Here is a 21,170-nt window from a genome sequence, read left to right as displayed (position 1 = left end):
TTTTTTTGTTGAATAATTGCGACTTTTAGGTCTGTAATTGAGTGACCAGGGAGGTTGAAATGTTCTCCGACTGATTTTTGAATTTTATAATTCTTGAGGTCTGATTTGTGTCCATTTATTCTTTTGCGTAGAGACTGCCCGGTTTGGCCAATGTACATGCCAGAGGGGCATTGCTGGCACATGATGGCATATATCACATTGGTAGATGTGCAGGTGAATGAGCCTCTGATAGTGTGGCTGATGTGATTAGGTCCTATGATGGTGTCCCCTGAATAGATATTTGGACAGAGTTGGCAACGGGCTTTGTTGCAAGGATAGGTACCTGGGTTAGCGTTTTTGTTGTGTGGTGTGTGGTTGCTGGTGAGTATTTGCTTCAGACTGGGGGGCTGTCTGTAAGCGAGGACAGGTCTGTCTCCCAAGGTCTGTGAGAGTGAGGGATTGTCCTTCAGGATGGGTTGTAGATCCTTGATGATGTGCTGGAGAGGTTTTAGTTGGGGGCTGAAGGTGACGGCTAGTGGCGTTCTGTTATTTTCTTTGTTGGCCTGTCCTGGAGTAGGTGACTTCTGTTAGTCTCTAAGGTGCCACAAGTACTCCTAGATTCTCATAGTTCTCCTTTACCCTGGGAACCAAGCTGGAAGCCCAGGATTAAAGGAACACATATCAAGCTTGTCTTCAGTGTAGTGATAGCCTGAGCTTTAACTCATGTTTTGCCTCAACCTGACTCCCCATCACATATAAAAATTTTATATTTCAGCTCAAGCTAACTGGCCCCTCAGGGGATATGGATTGAAGCTTGAGCATTGCTGATGCTGGAACTAGTAATGCAGTGGGGATGCACCAGCTGAATTATAATGACTCATCAACTGTTAATCTAATCACTCTGTGTAAGTGCTGTTTCACATTGTAGTCCCTCTCACTTGAGTGGAGTAACTCGAGTGTACTAACTTGAGCTAACTGTTGCAGTGAATACAAGCCGCCTGGATGCCTTTGTGTCCCCACCCCCACCCTCTCAGCTGTGCTGAACACTCCTTGGCCACAGTCAGGAAGTGGGGCCTATATTTAAATCACTGGCAAATATTTCCACAATAAAAGGTTTGCATTAGGAATGAGGAGAAAGCACAGCTTTCCTAAATTCCAGCCTTTCATGTGGCTTTCTTTGCCACAGTGTGTATTGCATTTGTGGACATCATGTAGCCATTAATTACATTCAGAACTGTTTGCAGAAAACAAGAGTGGACCAAAAATTGCTGGTTTCTGACCACAGCGAAAGAAAAGAGTCAGATGCAGCAGAGATATAGGGCAGATCCTCCTCTGGTGCAAACTGTTGTAGATAGCTCCACAGTGGAGCTGTGAGAATTTATACCAGCCGAGGATCTGCCCCATGGAGTAGAGAAACCCTTGAAGTCTTCAACAAGGATGCAGCATGCTGGTGTGAGGATAACTGAGAACATGTCAACTTTTGTTAAACTTAGACCTTCCCTTCTTGCTTATAAGGAGAGAAACATGTGTCATACCATAAGCATGACTAGTGGAGGGGAGAATTGGCATCTGATACACTTTAAATTATCACGAAGGGCTAATGTTAGGCTGAAGAATGGCTTTTTAATCAAGTCATGATTTCTCTTGTTTTCAGCCCCATTCATCTTCCTCCTTCTGCTTGTTGGAATACTCACAGATTTCAAAATATGTAACCAGAGATCACATGGGTGATGCACAGTGATACAGAGTATTGGTATGCTCACACTTCCTCCACCTTCATGAGTCTGCTATTTCTTTGCAGTTTTGGGGGTAGGGATTCTCTTTCCTTACAAGTCCAGTCAGAGGGTGTTTATTGGAAGAGAGGTGTGATAGGACTTGGAGATGAGAGGGGGGCTGCGGTACATAAATGAGAGAAGTGCTGTGGGAGAGAGGACAAGGAAACAAATGTTGTTCTTTGGAATCACACCCAGGCTGCATTCTGAATTTACTATGTGACCCTTTGTATTGGGCATGCAGTGGAAAAGTAGGGAAACTACCCAGCTCTCCTCTGCTAGGGATTCCTGAGTGTGGGGGCATCTCCAACGGGTGTAGCAATGGTATAGCCAGTCCCTGTGCCATATCCCTTACCAGCCCCAGTAAAGGGCTGGGTTTGGGGTGAAGAAGGGTTGTAACCAAAGTGCACTGAGTTCTCTTGAAAGCTGTTGTCAGATGTCATAGATTATAATCCAAAAATGGATCTTGATTGCAGGAATCTGGCCCCCTTTTTCCATTTCTGTCCATAAATAGGACAATAAACCTTGTGAATCAAGAGTAAAACATGGGTTAATTTTGTGTAAGGGCCCCATACCGCCTGTCCTTCTCTGCCAACGCACTCTAAAGGAAATCAACATGGTCCAGCTGCATGAACTCTTTTATTATAATGTCACTACATTTTGACCATCTGCCCTTTCCTGTGCCACAAGATGCATCTGTTACTCCAAGGCTTTTATATACATTAGGGCATAAGTTGGAATTCCTCTCAGCAGCCAATCGGATCAGAAGGGTTAGCTAAACAGTTATGAAATGGTCATCACTGATGAGTTGGAGGGGCCTATGGGACCCAGGCTTTGGGTCTGGTAAAGGAGAAACTCTCTTCACTTTTTCAAAACATTAAGTCTCTTGCCCTGCTCCTTGCAAATGCAGGCCTTAATGTAAGCCCATCTAAACTGAAGCAAACTGATCACTGTGGTCAGACTGAAAGAAAATGGGATCCACTTCCTCAGCAGGAGGCTGGCAGAGGGAGGGGGAGAGAGGGAGAGTTTTGAGGTAAAACAAGTCGGTTATCTTTGGTGTGTATCCCAAAGAATCTTCTCGTTAACCCTCCCTAAAATCCTTCGGATGGCCCAATGTGTGATAAACATCAAAACTGGTTACTTTCAAGGGGTGGGGGGTTAACAACCCACCCCCAAAGGCCAAGGCCAGTTGTATTTGTTAAAGTGTTCAGCCCACGCTGGATACTTCCACTACTGTTGTGAGCCTCATAGTTCCTGCAAGGGGAACTCCCTTCCTTCTTGCCTCCCCCACTAAGTGATCATAGAAGGATGTAACATATAGTCCCCACAACCCAACATCCCCCCCAGGGAAACTAAAGAACAAGTTTAGAGGTGAGGCGAGGGGAAGTGTCTCTCAGGCAAGAGGATGGGAGAGAAGGGTACAGAAGGTGAGCATGGGTTTGTCAAGGATGAGAAGAGGAGCCGGGGAACTGGAAAGTAGAGATCATGGTAGGATGGAGCAGGCTGTGAGCCTAGGGGAGGGATTCAGCAAAATTGGGAAGGGGGGAAGAGATCAACATAGACTGCCAACTTCCACAGAAGATAATTGATTCACAAGTTCCTATGGATTTTCTCCCATGCTGACCTCTCTTGGCACTGCTGTCACCACTTTTTGGAAATTAGGGGTAGAATTCTGTTTTCATAGTGATACAAGAAGAAAAAGGCTGTGGCCAGCAGTCAGAGCATGTGACGCAGTGCTTTTGTAAGATTTCACAAGCTAAGGAGCATTTGGCCTACTGCTTGGATGGGAGATTATCGAGGGAAATAATCCCGGAGGTTGGTGGCATTCTTCCCTCAGAGCAAGTACTGACCCAGTTATGTTGGTCATAGATGGTTTTAGGAGGCACTGTGCTTCTGGAGATACTTGCTTTCGGATGAGATGCAAAATCAAGATCCAAATATTTATGGTCATTAAAGATGCCGGGTATCATTATTATTATTATTATTATTATTTATTATTTATTTTGCAAGAGTGGAATCAAGCAAGTAGCAAGGAAAGAAGAAGCTTAACATAAGGATTTCTGAAAATCATGCATTTTAAGCTAGAATTTTTGCCTAGTAACTGACTTAAATTGCCTCCTGCTTTTTGCAATACTGTTTCTGAAGAGCAGACATTCAGTTTCATTTCAGCAACAGAAACTTAGTATTTGCAAACATCTGGTCTTATCGTTCTGGCAGTAGCTGCCCTGTGATTAGCATCCTGTATAAGTGCCTGTTAGCATTGCCATTACAAACCCCAACCTCTGAGCGGAGGATGTGGGGTTCCCCACTTCCACTGAATAGGTGGTCACGGGTGGGATGGACCCGGCCAAAAATTTGATGGGTCCACATGCTTCAGCAATGACTTTTGCCTCAGCAATGACTCTGGCCCACAGAGTGCCCCTAGATTTGTGGCAGTGTGGAGGCATTGGCTTGCATTGGAGTTGCACTGCTCCAAGGGTGGGGACTCCATGGAAAAGAAAAAGCAGCCCAAAAGGAGAGCTAGTCAAACAATGGTAAGTGTGTTCCATGAAAACTTTTCAACCATTTTCGTTTTTGCAAAGCTTGTCATGAAAAATTTGAAGATTTCTTATTAATTTAAAAAAATTTTTTTGATTCCCCCCCCTTCTGTCTCTTTTTAACTCCTTCTCCCTTTTCTAGTGGCAGAATGGATAAAAAGAAAAAAGGGAGAGAAAGTGGGGAGAAAACAAAGACCCATAAAACTGAAAAGCAAAAAGGGCAGTTGGTTGGTTTTTTAACCGAAACATTGTAAAATTTTTAAATGAAATGAAAAATGCTTAAGCATGTGCTTAATTTTAAGCAGCTGAATAGTCCAGTCTCTATCCAGCAAAGCATTTGAGTTTTACTGGGACTTCTCACTTAAAGTTAAGCACTTAAGTACTTTGCTGGATCAGGGCTTCGATAACAAACTAATAACTCAACATATGTAACTTTTCTAAGATTATTCAAATACTTCTAGTCTAGAAATGATACCATTTCTAAAGAAATGTAAAAATTCAGAATTTTATCTCAGATATGCCATTTTAAATCTAGAGTTAATGCTATTGACATCTTTGGAGTTAGTCTGGATTTACATTGCTGCAACTGAGATCACAACATATCTTGTGACTTTTCTATCTTTTATTCCATTCCTGTTGGCAAGTGCTCCCTTCAAACACGCTGTTTGATGCAAACTGGCTATAATTGCCTGGATTATTTATTTTTCTTCAACAAACATGGATATTTTCACTATTGTGAAAATGTATGTAACAAAGGGACAGCTGCTCAACTGGTATAAATTGCTATAGCTCCATTAAACTCACTGGTGCCTTTTGCCCAATGGCGCTACACCAGTTTACATTAGCTGCAGTTCTGGACCCATCTTTATAGTCTTTAGAGCTGAGTTGTTACCAGGGAATCAGTACTATTTTTAATGCTTGCTCTATTCCTCTTTTTATTGTAGATACTATTTTAAAGTCCAAGCAAAGAATCCCTATGGTTATGGGCCTATTAGCTCTTCAGTCTCATTTATCACAGAATCTGGTACGTGTTGCTTATTTCTTTATTTAAAGTTGAGATCTTAATAACAGGTATGATAGGGCGAGGGCCAAAGCCATGGTGATGACTATGATGTTGAACTTTTCTGCTTAAAGATTCTCAGGTAAACCATTTGTTTTCAAGAAAATCAAGAAAATGTATCTACTCTTTCATGTCACTGAAGCGATGGGAAGTTTTAATGAAATGGAAGTTAGCTTTAGAGGGAATGGAAAGTTAAATTTAAAATAGAAAAGATAGCTAATACTCAGTGGTGTGAAGGCAATAGGAAGTTAAATACATCTTTGATAGATTGTCCAGACACTTAATAAACTAGCTTTCTAATTGTGAACAGCTGAAGGGCTGGAAGTACTCGTTTCTGGGAGGGATATAGAAAACAATTGTTCCACCGACAGGCAAATTTCAGTTCTCTTTTCTTTAGGGTTACCATTCGTCCGGATTCCCCTGGACATGTCCGGCTTTTAGAGTTAAAAATAGCGTCCGGGGGGAATTTGTAAATGTCCGGACTTCCCCCCCGCCCTGCAGAGCACGCGCTGCTAACAGGGCAGCCGGCCGGATGGTGCCACTTACATGGGGCTCCGACAGCCAGAGAGAGCCCCTCCTCCACTTCCCCCTCCTCTCCCCTGCAGCTGAGAGCACTCCTCCCTCCCTGCATTCGCAGATCACCAGCCGGCCGTTCGCACCAGCAGTCTGGAGCTTTCTGGGGGTGGGGGTGTGGATAAGGTTTTGGGCAGTCAGGGTACAGGTAGGGGGTAGGATCCTGGGGGGGGCCAGTTAGGGTGGGGGGGTCTCAGGAAGGGGCAGTTAGGAACAGGGAGGCTTAGGTAGGGGGTGGGGTTCTGGAGGGCAGTTAGGAGCAGGGGTCCCAGGAGGGGTAGTCAGGGGACAAGGAGCGGAGGGGCTGTCAGGGGGCAGGGGTGGGGAGAGGGATCGGAGCAGTCAGGGGACAGGGAGCAGAGGGGTTTAGATGGGTCGGGAGTTCTGGGGGGGGCTGTCAGGGGGTGGGGAGTGATTGGATGGGGCGTGGGAGTCCCGGGGGTCTGTCTGGGGGTGGGGGTGTGGATAAGGGTTGGGGCAGTCAGGAGACAGGTAGGGGGTAGGGTCCTAGGGGGCAAATTAGGATGGGGGGAGGGTCTCAGGAGGGGGCAGTCAGGGGACAAGGAGCAGGGGGAGGGTTGGGGGTCCTGAGGGGGGCGGGAAGTGGAAGGGGCGGAGCTAGGGCAGGACTGGGGCGGGGCTAGGGCAGGACTGGGGCGGGGCTCCTCCCGTCCTCTTTTTTGCTTGCTGAAATATGGTAACCCTACTTTTCTTTCTTTGATGAAGTCTGCTCCAATTTCTTAGTGCCAATAGAATATTGGAGGATAATATACTCTATAAAAATAGTATACTCAATGGGCTATTTTTATCCACTTTTATTTCTTCTACTGAGCTGCAGGCCCGTCATACTATTGACTAACAAGGGGTCAAACTCTGCAAAGTTTATTTGAGCAAAATGTCCATTGGCTTCAAGGGTCACTGGTTTTGGCCCTACGACAACATGGGTATAGATTGCTTCTGTGTGTGCCCATTTAACCTGATCCTCCTCTGCCTCAGAACTTCCATTAAAATCAATGGAAGTTCTGTTTATAGAAACAAAACAAACTAAAACTGCACAATAAAGTAAATGGTCTTATGAAATGAATTCAGATATTTTAAAGGCATATTGCATGGTCATGTAAATTAAGCAGAATTTTTAGCATTAACTTCAATGGGACAGTAAAGAGCTCCACAGCTTTTCATAAGTTCTTTGCAGAATGCACTGAGAAAGAACAGTGGGTTACATTCTATTTCATCAAATAATGAAAGTTCCCTGGAATTTTGCCAAACAATAGATAACCATGTACCTTGGCTTCAAGCATCTTACACCGAAGAAAGGCCAATTCAAGAAACAATATAAATCACAATGATGGATACAAAGAATTGCTCCTGTTGTTTTATCTAAGTACTAAGGCCTAGATGCACAAAGGGACATAAGCATGGTAACCCTCAGCATTGTGACACCTAATTTTTAGGCACTGTGAAAAACTGCAGGAACAGCACGGAGTTGGGAGCCTAGGCTCTCTATGCAGTGAATGGGGAGAGACAGGCACCTTAGACTGTGATCCACCAAAGCCAGCACTCTAGTGTGGAGTTGCCTCTGCTCGCCAAGGGAAATGCCAGTGAGAGGGGGTGTGTGGTAAGCCTTCCTCTCACAGAGATACAGGTGCCTAAGTCTAGGCTGCAGGAAGGTGCCTATCACTGCTTGTGGCTCTCAGCTCTGTACCCTCTCCAGGAGAGCATTCACCCAGGATGTGAGAGACCCAGGATCCAGCTCTCCGCTCCCATTACTCTTTTAATTAGCCAGAGTGGAACAGTTTCAACAGGAGAAACTGAGGGAGCCCCACAGGAGACTGTCCTGTAGCCCGATGGTTAGAGTAAGGATCTGAGAGGTGGCGGCAAGACTGGTGCAACCCATTAGGTGACCTAGGTTGTTGCCTAGGGAACTAGCATTCGGGGGGCGGCATTTCGGGTCCTTCGGCGGCGGCCGGATCTTCAGCCGCCCCGGTCGTCGTCGGCATTTAGGCGGAGGGAGCTGGGGCAGGGGGATGCGGGGAGGGCCGCCTGCAGCAAGTGGGGGGGGTGGCACACAGGGGAACTGCTCCCCGCCCCAGCTCACCTCTGCTCCACCTCCTCCCCTGAGCACGCCGCCCCATTCTGCTTCTCTCCCTCTCAGGCTTGCGGCGCCAAACAGCTGATTGGCGCCGCAAGCCTGGGAGGCGGGAGAAGTGGAGCAGCGACGGTGTGCTTGGGGAGGAGGCAGAGCAGAGGTGAGCTGGGGCGGGGAGCTGCCGCACGACTCCCCGGGCCGGGGGGAGCTGCCGCGGGGGTGGGGGGGGCGCCTCAGGGCGGAGGGGGGGAGCTGCTGCAGGGGGGGCGCCTCAGGGCCGGGGGGTGGGGAGCTGCCACGAGGGGGGGGGCGCCTTAGGGTGGAGAGCTGCCACAGGGCTCGGGGGGGGCGCAAGGTGGAAGTTTCGCCTAGGGCGCGAAACATCCTTGCACCCTCCCTGGGTGGCGGATCCCTTCTCCCTCTCAGGCAGAGGAGGGACTTGAACCAGGGGTCTCCCACATACCAACTGAGTGCCCTAACCACCAGGATAAAAGTTATGAGGGACGTCTTCTCCTCCCCTGGCTTTTTTTGTACGAGCTCGCCTGCAGGATCCAATCCACTAAGCGTACTCAGGTTGGGCCCTGCAGGCAAGTTAGGCTGCCAATTGCTATCTTCCCCCAATTCATGCATCACTCCGAGTCTTAGGCAGGAGATAGGCATCTGGATGCCTAGAGGGAGGCAGCAGTGCACATACCCAGAGGCAGAAGTGTAGGTGCCTAGGAACCTTTGAGGGTGAAAACTTAGGCATTTAGAGGGGTTTAACTACCTAAAGGGTTGGGAGGGTGGGGGCATGTGCATCACAGTGGTCCCAAAACTGGTACTTAGGCACCTAAATGAAGGATTTAGCAAAATGATCTGCCTATATAGATGGCTGGTGCTGATTGATCTATGAGGTAGAATATTGAGAAGAAAAACACAGTATACCTTTAAAAGATTGCATGATTAAACTGGTTCTGATTGGCTGAAGTAAAGAAGTCTGTTTTTAAAAGCTAACAGAAAGGAGGGTATTTTTTTTTTTACTAATTTTAACAAAAAAACCTGTTGCAGTTTAAACATCCATCAGAATAAAAGGTATAATCCAAGTGCAGGTACATGCCATCAAATGTGGAAAACATTGCTATAACTTAAACACCATTTGTTTTTAAAAGAAACAGAAACCTATATCTTCAGCGTTCTTAAAACAGCTAGAGACAATTATTTTTTGAAGCTGATATTTCTTTCTTGCAATATAGCTAGTACACTGTAACATTAGGAGGCACTAGTCTTTGAGAGAAAACACTAAAATATTTGGGTTTTTTGTTTTGTTTCATTCTTACAGATAATCCACTGCTTATTGTCAGACCACCTGGTAAGTCTCACTACTGATATTTTCTTGATATTGTCTATAAAACCTGTGAAACAAATCTGGGCATTGTAAAAATTAGGCACTATGACACACTACTTACCATTAGAGTTTGAGGGAGGAGTGTGATATAAATTACTGTGTTAATTCCCAACTCCTGATTCACCTCAAGAATCTGTGTTTCAGTCTCATCAGGCTTTTGAAGCCAATTACCTCTTAAAAGAAGTGTTGTAAATGAAGTGTATTATGTTAGGCTAAAATCAAGTGTAGAACCTGTTTTATACCTGGTACACCCTTTATTGGGAGACTATATCCTGCACTTTCATGAGGCTAGATTGAATTATTTAATCATTCCTTTCCATCTCTAACTACTATGTTGAGTTGAGACTTGCTGGGTAGAGGTGGGTTGTTCCAGGATCTTGATGAAGGTGGAAGTAATGGACTCCCAAGACACCAGACACTAGTCCATTGGAGACTGTATGGGAACAACTTACTGGCACTGAGACCAAGTTTGGAGGACACCTCTACATGAACAGTAAATGATTTCACTTAGGAGGGGTTTCTTGTAAGTAATAAAGTCCGAGTTTATTAACCAAATCTGGAGTGGAGCTATGGTGACTGGTAGTAAGAACCTGGGATAGAATTGTGTCTTGAATGATAATTCTCCAAAAGTGGTCTGGTGTTTTAATATGAAGATAATTTTCCAGAGGCATTCTGATTATATTCTGAAAACCACATGGCCTACTTCAGAGCAGCTGTTGCAAGGATTCTCTTGAGCACTGTTGATGTGGGCCAGGAAGTTGATGAATAAAAATATTAACTTTAACTGCATTCTTTTCGTGATATTTTGTTCTTGAAATGAACATTTCACTGCTTTATTTGTATAGAGAAGTTTATGGCCCTAATCCTGCAAACACACATTTGAGTAACTTTACATACCTAAGTAGTGTCATTAAGGTCAATTCAGTTGAATTCATGTCCATTTCAGTTGAGTTCAATGAGTTACTCATGTGTGTAAAAGTTACTCACGTGCAAGTGTTTGCAAGATTGGGCCCTATGTTTGTGCTTTGTAAAAAGGAAGAAAGACAAATTGACATTTTAAAAAACATACTTCTCATTCTTAACAGTTGCCAATAACACAATAAAAAAACAAAGAGGACTCTAGGAAATAACATGAAAGAAAATTAACATTTTCACATTGTAAGCTTATATCTATTTTATCTTGCATACATATTGCTACAAAGACATTCTAGAAGGAAGGTGGATTCCATTATTTAATATAAAGGAACAATCAATTATTTGTAATATTGATCATGTGCAACATAATTATTAAGTGGTAGCTCATAACCACTGCAACATAGTGAAGAAGACACTAGTTCATTTGAGACTGAGCAAAAGATCTTTTTTTATTTTTTTGCTGGTGTCAAATCTGTTTTGATTTAACTTGAGCTTCTGTGGTGAAAGCCAAATTTTCCACCCAGAATACACACACACATCATGCGAGAGAGAGAGAGAGAGCGCGCCCTCTAGGTTTCATATCTCATCTTTTTAACACAACACCAACAGATTTTACTCCACACTGAAGCCTGTTACCCATTGCAGATTTTTTTCCACAACATCTGTTCTTTAGTGATGAAACTTACTTTTTTGGGGGGTGGGGGGTGTAATGTTAAACCACAAGACGCTGCATTCAGATAGCGCTGGGATCTGACCTACACTCATATAGCCTCCATTTCAGCAAGGTACTTAGGCTTATGCTTAATTTTAGGTTTAGAAGTGATCCAATTGAAGGCAATGAGACTGTTCATTGTTTAAAATTAGATCTGTGCTTAAGTATCTTGCTGAATTGGGGACAAAATCAAGGGAAATAAGAACTAAGGCTGATATTCCAGGGCAAACTGTGCCCTTAGTCACATCCATACAACCTCATTGACTTCAGTGGGGTTGCATGAATGCAACTGGGGGCACACCCACTGCATCTAAGTATTGCAGCAGTGGTCAATGGTATTGTATATAGGCCCACCCATTGTTTGAAGATGCCCACTCCTCCACACCCCAATTCTAGGTGCACTAAAATGAATTGGGTATGGGACGGTTAAATAGAATCTCTTACTGTTCAACATACATTTTGTGGTTCAAATTTATCTTTTCACATTTGTGGTTTGAATTAAAACAGGCAGAGAGCAAGTGCTCCTGTAAGTCTGTGATAGCTAACATGATACATGAAAGGTCCCTTTTGTGATACATCTTGTCAGATGGGGTCCTTGCAGAGAGGATGGATTTGATGACTGGATAGGAATTGTCCATCTCTGACATGATCTGCATGGGGAATAAATATTTAATAATGGGCTCTTCAATCTGGCAGAGAAAGGTATAATATGATCTGTAGCTGGAAGTTGAAGCTAGACAAATTGAAACTGAAAATAAGATGCACGTTCCTAACAATGAAGGGAATTTACCGAGAGTCATGGTGGATTCGCCATCACTGGCAATTTTTAAATCAAGATTGGATGTATTTTCTAGAAGATCTGCTCTAGGAATTATTTGGGGGAAGTTCTATGGATGTATTTTCTAGAAGATCTGCTCTAGGAATTATTTTGGGGAAGTTCTATGGCCTGTGTTATACAGGACGTCACACTAGGCGATCACAATGGTCCCTTCTGGCCTAGGAATCTCTGATCCACATAAATATGCTATATGTAAGCATATTTTACACCATTTTAACAATACATTAATGACAAATGTCCGGAAGGGACTTGACTAAGACATCAATTTTATTTCATTTGAGACTTAAATATGATTTTTGAACTCAGCTGTTTCAGAGTAAAAGGGCAGTTTATTAACCTGCCACAGAACCTTCTGGTAACAGGACATTCATCTTGATAAAATGCTGAAATATAAGACTGACCCTCTAGGCATCACCTTTTATTTTATTTTGTTTTTTCAAGGTGGTGAGCCCATCTGGATCCCTTTCACTTTTAAATATGATCCCACCTACTCAGACTGCAGTGGAAAGCAGTATGTGAAACGCACTTGGTACAGAAAATTTGTGGGAGTGGTTCTTTGCAACTCTTTGAGGTACAAGATTTACCTCAGTGATGACCTGAAAGGTATGTTTTGGGATTATTCTTACAGTGCTGTCACCCCTTCACTTACTGTATCCATCACTTGTTGACCCTATCAAAGGAGTACATGGCTAAACTGATGGCACAATTTGGATACACATATGGCAGCATTTAGCTCTTAAGGATAGGAACCTAAAGCAGTTTGCACATTGAAAGCAAAGTTGTACTCTCTAATCATAATACAGCTCTCTCTGAAATGTTCTGTACTCGTTACTCATGCAGAACTTCTGACATCATAATGGGAAGTCCACACATGGATTGATTGCAGAATACACAATAGAGAACAACAGAATGGATAAAAGAGGAGACTGATTCTCTGGACAGGTTAGATACATGGTAGTGCAGCAATTGTTTGAGCAAATCCAGAAGCTGGTAGGTGTTCAATAAGGGCTGTTGTATAACTGTAGCCATAATAATAGGTTGTAGTGAGAGGGAATGTTGAGTGGGGTTATCCCCTAGGCTTTTCAAAGTGTTTTATTGGGGGTTTTAGCAAAATATTTGTACTGTTTCAAGAACATGTATAAACGAGTATTCGTGAGGACTTGTGGTCTCATGCCCATCTCTGCGGGTCCCAGGCAGTCCTCAGACTGCAACCACCACCTGACAGCTTGCTGGTACCAGCAGGGAGTGTAGGCTGATGGATCTTGGCTCACCAGAGACACCGCCCACAAAGCTCCTAATTTGGAGGAGACATCTAGCCTCTCCAATTGGCTCAGTCTTGCTATGTAAGCCAGAAGAAGGAACAGGAAGTTGTCTGAGGAACTAAGTGGATCCTAGGCTGGCTGCAACATAGCACCCTGCCTTGTTCCATATCCCTGCTTCTACACCCCACCTCTGGCTACTGGCTCCAGCTCTGACCCTTGGCTTGACTCCTGACTCTGATTCTAGCTCTGGTTCCTGACTCCTGCTCTAACCACTAGATGTGACTGGCTACATCAGGGATCGGCAACCTTTGGCACGCGGCCCGCCAGGCCAGCACCACTTCCCGCAGCCCCCATTGGCCTGGAGCAGCGAACCGCGGCCAGTGGGAGCCGCAATCGGCCGAACCTGCGGACGCGGCAGGTAAACAAACCGGCCCGGCCCGCCAGGGTGCTTACCCTGGCGGGCCGTGTGCCAAAGGTTGCCGATCCCTGGGCTACATCCTGGTCCATGACAGTAATATGCAAACAACCAGAACAGTAAAGCTCCTGTATATGAGACCTATCTTCACAGTTTCTAGCTTAAATTTGAGAGTGCTGTCAACCTAGCAATACTAGTGTCTGGGGCTATTTTTACTTTCTCATAACACATTAAAATAACGGGTCTTGTTGAAATTTCCTCTGCTATAATCTGTACTGTAATTCTGATAAATTACTTATTCCAGGGACTTTAGTAAGGCTTTTGATACTGTCTCACATGACCTTCTCATAAACAAACTAGAGAAATACAACCTAGATGGAGCTACTATAAGGTGGGTGCATAACTGGCTGGAAAACTGTTCCCAGAGAGTAGTTATCCGTGGTTCACAGTCAAACTGAAAGGGCATATTGAGTAGGGTCCTGCAGGGATCAGTTCTGGGTCCAGTTCTGTTTAGTATCTTCATCAGTGATTTAGATAATGAGAGAGTACAATTATAAAGTTTGTGGATGATACCAAGCTGGGAGGGGTTGCAAGTGCTTTGGAGGATAGGATTAAAATTCAAAATGATCTGGAGAAACTGGAGAAATGGACGGAAGTAAATAGGATGAAATTCAGTAAGGACAAATGCAAAGTACTCCATTTAGGAAGGAACAATCAGTTGCACACATACAAAATGGGAAATGACTGCTTTGGAAGGAGTACTTCGGAAAGGGATCTCGGGGTCATAGTGGATCACAAGCTAAATATGAGTGAACAGTGTAACATGGTTGCAAAAAAGCAAACATCATTCTGGGACGTATTAACAGGAGTGTTGTAAACAAGACACAAGAAGTAATTCTTCTGCTCTACTCCACACTAATTAGGCCTTAACTGGAGTAGTATGTCCAGCTGTGGGTGCCACATTTCAGGAAAGATGTGGACAAATTGGAGAAAGCCCAGAGAAAAGCAACAAAAAATGATTAAAGGTCTAGAAAACATGACCTATGAGGGAAGATTGAAAAAAATGGGTTTGTTTAGTCTATAGAAGAGAAGACTGAGAGGGGACATGCTAACAAATTTTAAGTACATAAAAGGTGGTTAAAAGGAGGAAAGATAAAAATTATTCTTGTTAACTTCTGAGTATAGGAAAGAAGCAATGGGCTTAAATTGCAGCAAGCATGGTTTATGTTGGATATTGAAAACTTCCTAACTGTCAGGGTAGTTAAGCCTGGAATAAATTGCCTAGGGAAGTTGTGGAATCTCCATCATTGGAGATTTTTAAGAGCAGGTTAGACATACACCTGCAAGGGATGGTCTAGATAAAATTAGTCCTGCCATGAGTGCAGGGGACTGGAATAGATGATTTCTTGAGGTCCCTTCCAGTCCTATGATTCTAGCATAGGGAATGTTCCTAATGAAACTACAAAGTTTTCTCTCTCTCTTAATTCCTATTGGCAAATGTAGCATTCTTCACCTCTTATATTTTTATTTACTGGTGTATTGCTGCTCATCATTGTAGTATCTCATTTTCTCCCATCTTTATTTTCCTGGAAACAGGAAAGCATCATTGGCTGAGATAAGGTGATTTGAAACAACAGTATGTGTCTGTTCTAATCTTGTATGTCACCTTTCAGATACATTCTACGGCATTGGAGATAGCTGGGGGAGAGGTGAGGACCACTGCCAGTTTGTGGATTCACACATGGATGGAAGAACAGGGCCTCAGTCATATGTAGAAGCCTTGCCCACCATTCAAGGTAAAAAAAAAAAAAAGGAAAGCTGAAATGAAAGCTGAGGAATTGCACTTCACCCAGTATATAGAATTAAGAGGTTTTTTGCCTCCCTGTCTACATTTATATCACTTTTATTAGGAACCAGATTGACACCACAGATTGTGAGACTGTATCGTGTGATGTCCTAGTATAATAATTTGCAAACCACAACAGCTTGTGAAAGTTCAGACAAAGAGGATGAGTCTGCAAATAAATTATTGGAATAAGACAGAAAATAGAAAAAACCCGTAGGGTATGTCTACACTGCCAAAAAACCCCAAAACAACTTGCAGCTGCAAGTCTCAGAGCCTGGGTCTACAAACTGCTGTTAATCATTCACTCAGCATTATTGGTTTTCATCTTACCCTGTTTGTTGTTGTTTTTTAAGGTTTGGGTTCCCATGAAGAAACTGAAATATTCACTTACATGTAGATGTCATAGAATCATACTGCACTTCTCTATTTAAAATAAGGATTGTTAATCCAGCCATACATTACTAGCTCTAAGAAGCAGAGATGTAAAACACACAAATTATACAACTGGCGCAGGAATCAACATTTCAGATGTTCCACTGTACAAAATATGCAGAAAGAATGTTGAGAGTCTTTAATGCTTTGAGCCGTCACATTCTTTATACAGATGAGGGAAAGGGGCTATCAGTTTAAAAAAAAAGTGGGGTTTAACTCTATATTTGCTGCATGTAATTTTACCTCCTTGTTTTGTTATAAAAAGTAATATTTGTGAATCCTGTCTTGAACCCTTTAAGATACAATAATGCCTTATATTTTTATTTGCAGTTTTATTGTAGCTGTGTTGGTCCCAAGATATGAAGGACACAAGGTGGGTGAGGTCATATCTTGTATTGGACCAACTTCTGTTGATGGGAGGTTCAAACTTTCAAGCTACACAGAACTCTGAAGACCTGAAGAAGAGCTCTGTGTAGCTTGAAAGTTTGAACCCTCCACCAACAAAAGGTAGTCCAATAAAAGATAGTACCTCATCTACCTAGTCTCTCTTAACATTTCTATGGCATTTTCACCCAAAAGTGCTTCATGAGCTTGAATTGATATGCAAATTTTATATAGAGGCATAACTTCACCTTCTACTGAAATTCAGACACCTTTTGGAGTGAAATGCAAAAGCTCTTTAACAGCAGAGACTGCATAGTTACACAATAGTTAGATATTTAGAACTGTAAATCCAACTGAAACTGTAGAGGAAATGTATGTAGGGAGAATGCAATCATTCAAAATTGAAGCAAGCTAGAGCATCGGGGTTAACAATCCTACTTCTCACAAAGTTTGGGGATTAACAAGTGGCTCCTATGCCTTAGTTTTGGTTGTGGTAACTACAACGCTACCTCGATATAACGCCACCCGATATAACATGAATTTGGATATAACGCGGTAAAGCAGTGCTCCGGGGGGGCAGGGCTGTGCACTCCGGTGGATCAAAGCAAGTTCAATATAATGCGGTTTCACCTATAATGCGGTAAGATTTTTTGGCTCCCGAGGACAGCATTATATCTAGGTAGAGATGTACTGTATGTGCTATATACTATATATCATATATTCTGTACTGCAAAGACGTCATTTGTCAAGTTACTTTGCCTTTGGCTTGAACCGCTGCCCTTTTTCCACCAACAGGGTATTATCGCCAGTATCGCCAGGAACCCGTGTCATTTGGGCGCATTGGTTACACAACACCTTACTACTATGTCAGCTGGTATGAGTGTGGCGTGCCGATTCCAGGGAAATGGTAACCATGTAGCAGTCCACCTGCAGATCGTATGGAGAGTGCACCAACCATGCCTTTCAAATGACTTGTACTGGAAGACTGTGACCAGTTGTTTAGGAAAAGAATAAAACATGAAAGAAACCAACTAAGACCAGTTGCTCAAGAGACCCCAACCAAACCAAATACTGTACACATTTTCTCAGCTGAAATCTGTGGTGCTGTTTGATCACTCGGCTTGGGACAGGATTTGAATTTGGTGCCCTACTTTCCTTCTCTGGGTCTTAAAAGGCATGGAGATGTGGTTGTAATGGGTGCAAGCAGTGCTCAGTGAAACCTAAAACTTTACTGGTCACGAAAACTTGGAAGTTGCATATATCCTGCAGGAATGACCTAAGCATGCTGTGCTTGCTTAATGGAATGCTAAACACTTTTCATTGTTATTAATGGAATGCTCCATCACTTACAACTGGTAGAGTTCCATGCTTCTGAGTTTTACTATACAATCATGCCAAGTTGCTAGACATTCACCAAAGGGAATATATTCTACTTAAAACTTCTCTGGTGGGTTTGCCCATTGCTGGACTAAACACCAGGTCACAATGTAAATTCGCCTTTTTATATATATAATACAGTACTCTATGTCCAAAGTACTACATAGAGAAGCTGAGTTTTTCTTGTTCACTAGATAAATATGGTTGGGATTTTTATGTAAAAGGTGCTGTTAATTAATAGGTCTTCTGATTTTTAGTCCATGAAACATTTTACTATGCACAATATATTAACCATGAAAAGAACTTTGTTCTTCTTATTAGTGTGCAAAGGTCTGTGACAGCTTCCTAGCAAACCAAAGGACTGGATATTTAATGGGAGTAAATCTTTTTACCTAGACTAAAATTGCATTATAAACCAGCATAGGTGCCGTATCAGCAGAGTGTCAACATTTAAGTTAAACTTTCTGTCCAGTACTATTTAAAAAGCTGAGTTCAGTTTTTGTTTGATTCATTTTCATCATCTTTGTGTATTATTTATTCCTTGTGAAGTTATTAAATCTCACTGTGTGAATGGAGGCACAGTGAGATAACACAGGACTTGCAGACAAGTTTTAACTTATTTTCTAAACAAAACAGACACCTCTAGGATGCTTGAGCAGCACGAAACTCCTCTGACTCCGGTCCATCATGTGAATGAGGTGTGAAAGTCGTCATTCTTTCTCTAAAGCACATCAGAAGGGCAGACCACACAGCATGTCTTCCATCAAAGGTGGAGAAGCAAAAGCTGGTGTGTCTGGGAGGTGCGCTCCTGATTTTTAGCCAGGATTACAAACCTTATTTGGGAAGCGGGCAGTAATGTAGAATTTCAGTATGCATCAGAAGTAATTTCTCCTGCCATATTACTCTTTCTCTTAGTAGCATTAAGTTTACTCTGACCCCAAGGGATTTAGCCTTTGTGGTCATACTGTTTCACTGTTACAACTTATAAGCCTTTACTCACGTCAAAAAAGACTCCATCATTCTGACGGCCTGGGAAAATAGCAATATACCTGGGGGACAAATTCAACCTCTTGATCATCTGTCACTCTCATTCCAGTTTACATACCATATACGACTAATATCTTATAAGCCGCTTTTGTAGTTATTGTAAATGTATGGGGAGAAAAGTAACTAAAGTGATTATTAAAAGAGCTTTTATTTTCACAGTGGTGCTGGGATTGAACATTGAATTGTTTTCACATTTTATTTTGCTTCAATGCAGTGCCAAATATATGATCTTTAAATATAGCTTCTTTCCCTAATAAACATATGATATATTGTTCCATTTTTTTTAATTGCATCCCTTTTGGTTGTCTGCGCCAGGTAGTCTGACATGCAGGATCAAGCTGCATGATGCCCCAAACACACACTTGGAAGAGTAGAAGATGCCAGTTTGTATTAAGGCAGGAAGTGTATGTGAGTGCAAACTTGACCAGGATTTCACATAGGGTTACTTGGGGGGATGTTCCATAACAAAATAGATTTTCTCTTGTATTAAATCTGTGTGATGTACATCCACATCATGGGCCATATCCCCAGCTGGTGTAAAAGGGCATAGCACTATTGAATTCAAAGGAACTATGTTCAGTTTCACTAGCTGAGAATCTGGCCCACGGTCTATGGATGGTAGTCCGCTATGCCCCCAACCAATGGGTGCTATAGTTTGCACATTCATAGACTGCAGCACTTGTGAAATATGATTTCAGATCATTCAAACACATGGGGTGGGTTATCTGCTCCAATCTGCTCCCTTCAGTCATCTACTGGAGATACACCTGGAGTCAGAGAGTCCCAAGTGGATGCAGAGAAAATTCCATCATTGCCTCTCTGCAGCCCCCAGCTTAGTGGGCAGTCAGGGTTGTATTGGAAGTATGGGGAGAAACACTGGCCAGAGTGCCCTGCACTCTAGCAATTCTCAGCTGATGAATGATCCCCTAGAGGTCCAAAGCCATTTGCGGCACAGTAGAGCAGCTTCTAGGCTCCTCTAACTTGGGACAGAGAATTAGAGGGTCATAACTGGCCACCTACCACTTTCCCTGCTCTGCTGCACTCAGCAGAAGTTGGACCACAGCAGAGAATTCACCCATAAAATGCAATAGCATGTTGTATGTTCTGTTCTATTATATATAGGGTCTTATTCTGCCCTCATCACTCTAGTATGAGTGCCTTTGTCTCGTGCATTGTGCAACGTGAATCATATCCGTTATGTGTGGTTAGTTCTTTCTCTCATCCTCTCCCCAGGGGTGAATGGTGCGTAGTGTAGGGTTTTGTTTTGGTAGGGTTTTTGTTTTTGTTTTTTAATGTACATGTTGCTCTGTGTTTGTTAAAGAAGGCAGGTCAAAGAAGTGCACCTGCTCATGGAGCAGAAGATGGTGACTTTGTGAGGGTCGTTAGGTCCTTGGAGAGTTTGTTCCACCAGCCTGTTGCCTTCATCTGGACACCCCATCCACAAAGCCTTTGCTTAGCTGCCCAAATTTCAAGGAGGTAACTCTTTGAATGTAGAGTAGTTCGTAATCTTTCTCTCAATCCTTCCATTCTGAATAATGAGATGTGCCATTCATAAAGTTACGGTGACAGTTACTAACAGTTTTATCCTTGTGCCCATCATTGCAGTGTTGGAACACCTTCCATGCCACATACATTGACAACATGAAGTGGACTCTAGTGGACTCATGGAGTCTCTGGCTCATCACCATTCAAGTTTTGAAAGCCCTGCTTGGGGTAGGGTCTTTTATTTTTGTGGCGAGCAATTGATCCTGTACCTGTTGTTCTCATGATGCTGGGAAAGCTTTATCAAATAGGAAGGTTTTGCAATGTTTCCTAAAGGTGGGTAGACTCTGGACTTGCCTGATCTCCTTTGGAAGTTCATCCAAAGCTGGTATCCCTTGACTAACAATGCTTTGTCCCTGGCTTTCATGTCCTTCAGCCTGGGCTTTGAGAGCTGGATTGTCCCAGTGGAGCATAAATGCTATGGTAGTTGTAGATGCAATCTCTAACAGAGCTGGAACTTTGTCCATGAATTACTTTGAAGATTAGCACCAAGGCCTTAAACTGGCAGCAGGAGGAGAGTAGAAACCAGCAGAGATCAGGCTTATGGATTCACAGTCACCCAAACCATGGAGAAGGTGGGCAGACCTCATCCTGTACCAGCTGGAGCCCGTACATATATGCATAGGACAAATGTGTGGATTACTATGGTCAGTCCCTGGTCTAGGGGGGAAAGGTAAAGTTTCCTACTGAGTTTGAGGTGAAAGAAGACATTTTTAGACATTGTTACTATCTGGTCATCCATAAGAGCATAAGAATGGCCATACTGGGTCAGATCAATGATCTATCTAGCCTGGTATCCTGTCTTCCGATAGTGGCCAGTGCCAGACGCTTCAGCGGGAATGAACAAAATAGGGTAATTATCGAGTGATCCATCCTCTGTTGTCCAGTCCCAGCTTCTGGCAGTCAGAGGTGTAGGGACACCCAGAGTATGGGGTTGTCTCCCTGACCATCTTGGCTAATAGCCATTGATGGACCTATCCTCCATGAACTTATCTAATTATTGTTT

At 43.2% G+C, this 21,170-nt stretch overlaps 1 protein-coding gene across 1 annotated transcript in view; it reads left to right on the top strand.

The window, feature by feature from the left end:
* Positions 1-18,903, top strand: part of FNDC1 (fibronectin type III domain containing 1) — a 135,447-nt gene extending 116,544 nt beyond the window's left edge. The window contains exons 16-20 of the mRNA XM_024203564.3: positions 5,233-5,312; positions 9,329-9,358; positions 12,301-12,462; positions 15,210-15,332; positions 16,994-18,903. Of these exons, the coding sequence (XP_024059332.2) occupies positions 5,233-5,312; positions 9,329-9,358; positions 12,301-12,462; positions 15,210-15,332; positions 16,994-17,109 (511 nt within the window). The 3' untranslated portion in view covers positions 17,110-18,903. The remainder of the gene's footprint in view (positions 1-5,232; positions 5,313-9,328; positions 9,359-12,300; positions 12,463-15,209; positions 15,333-16,993) is intronic.
* Positions 18,904-21,170: the final 2,267 nt, after the last annotated feature.

Source organism: Terrapene carolina, unplaced genomic scaffold, assembly GCF_002925995.2.
Source record: "Terrapene carolina triunguis isolate 2854851 unplaced genomic scaffold, T_m_triunguis-2.0 Scaffold85, whole genome shotgun sequence".
Lineage (NCBI taxonomy): Eukaryota > Metazoa > Chordata > Testudines > Emydidae > Terrapene > Terrapene triunguis.
This window is presented reverse-complemented; position numbering and strand designations above follow the sequence as displayed.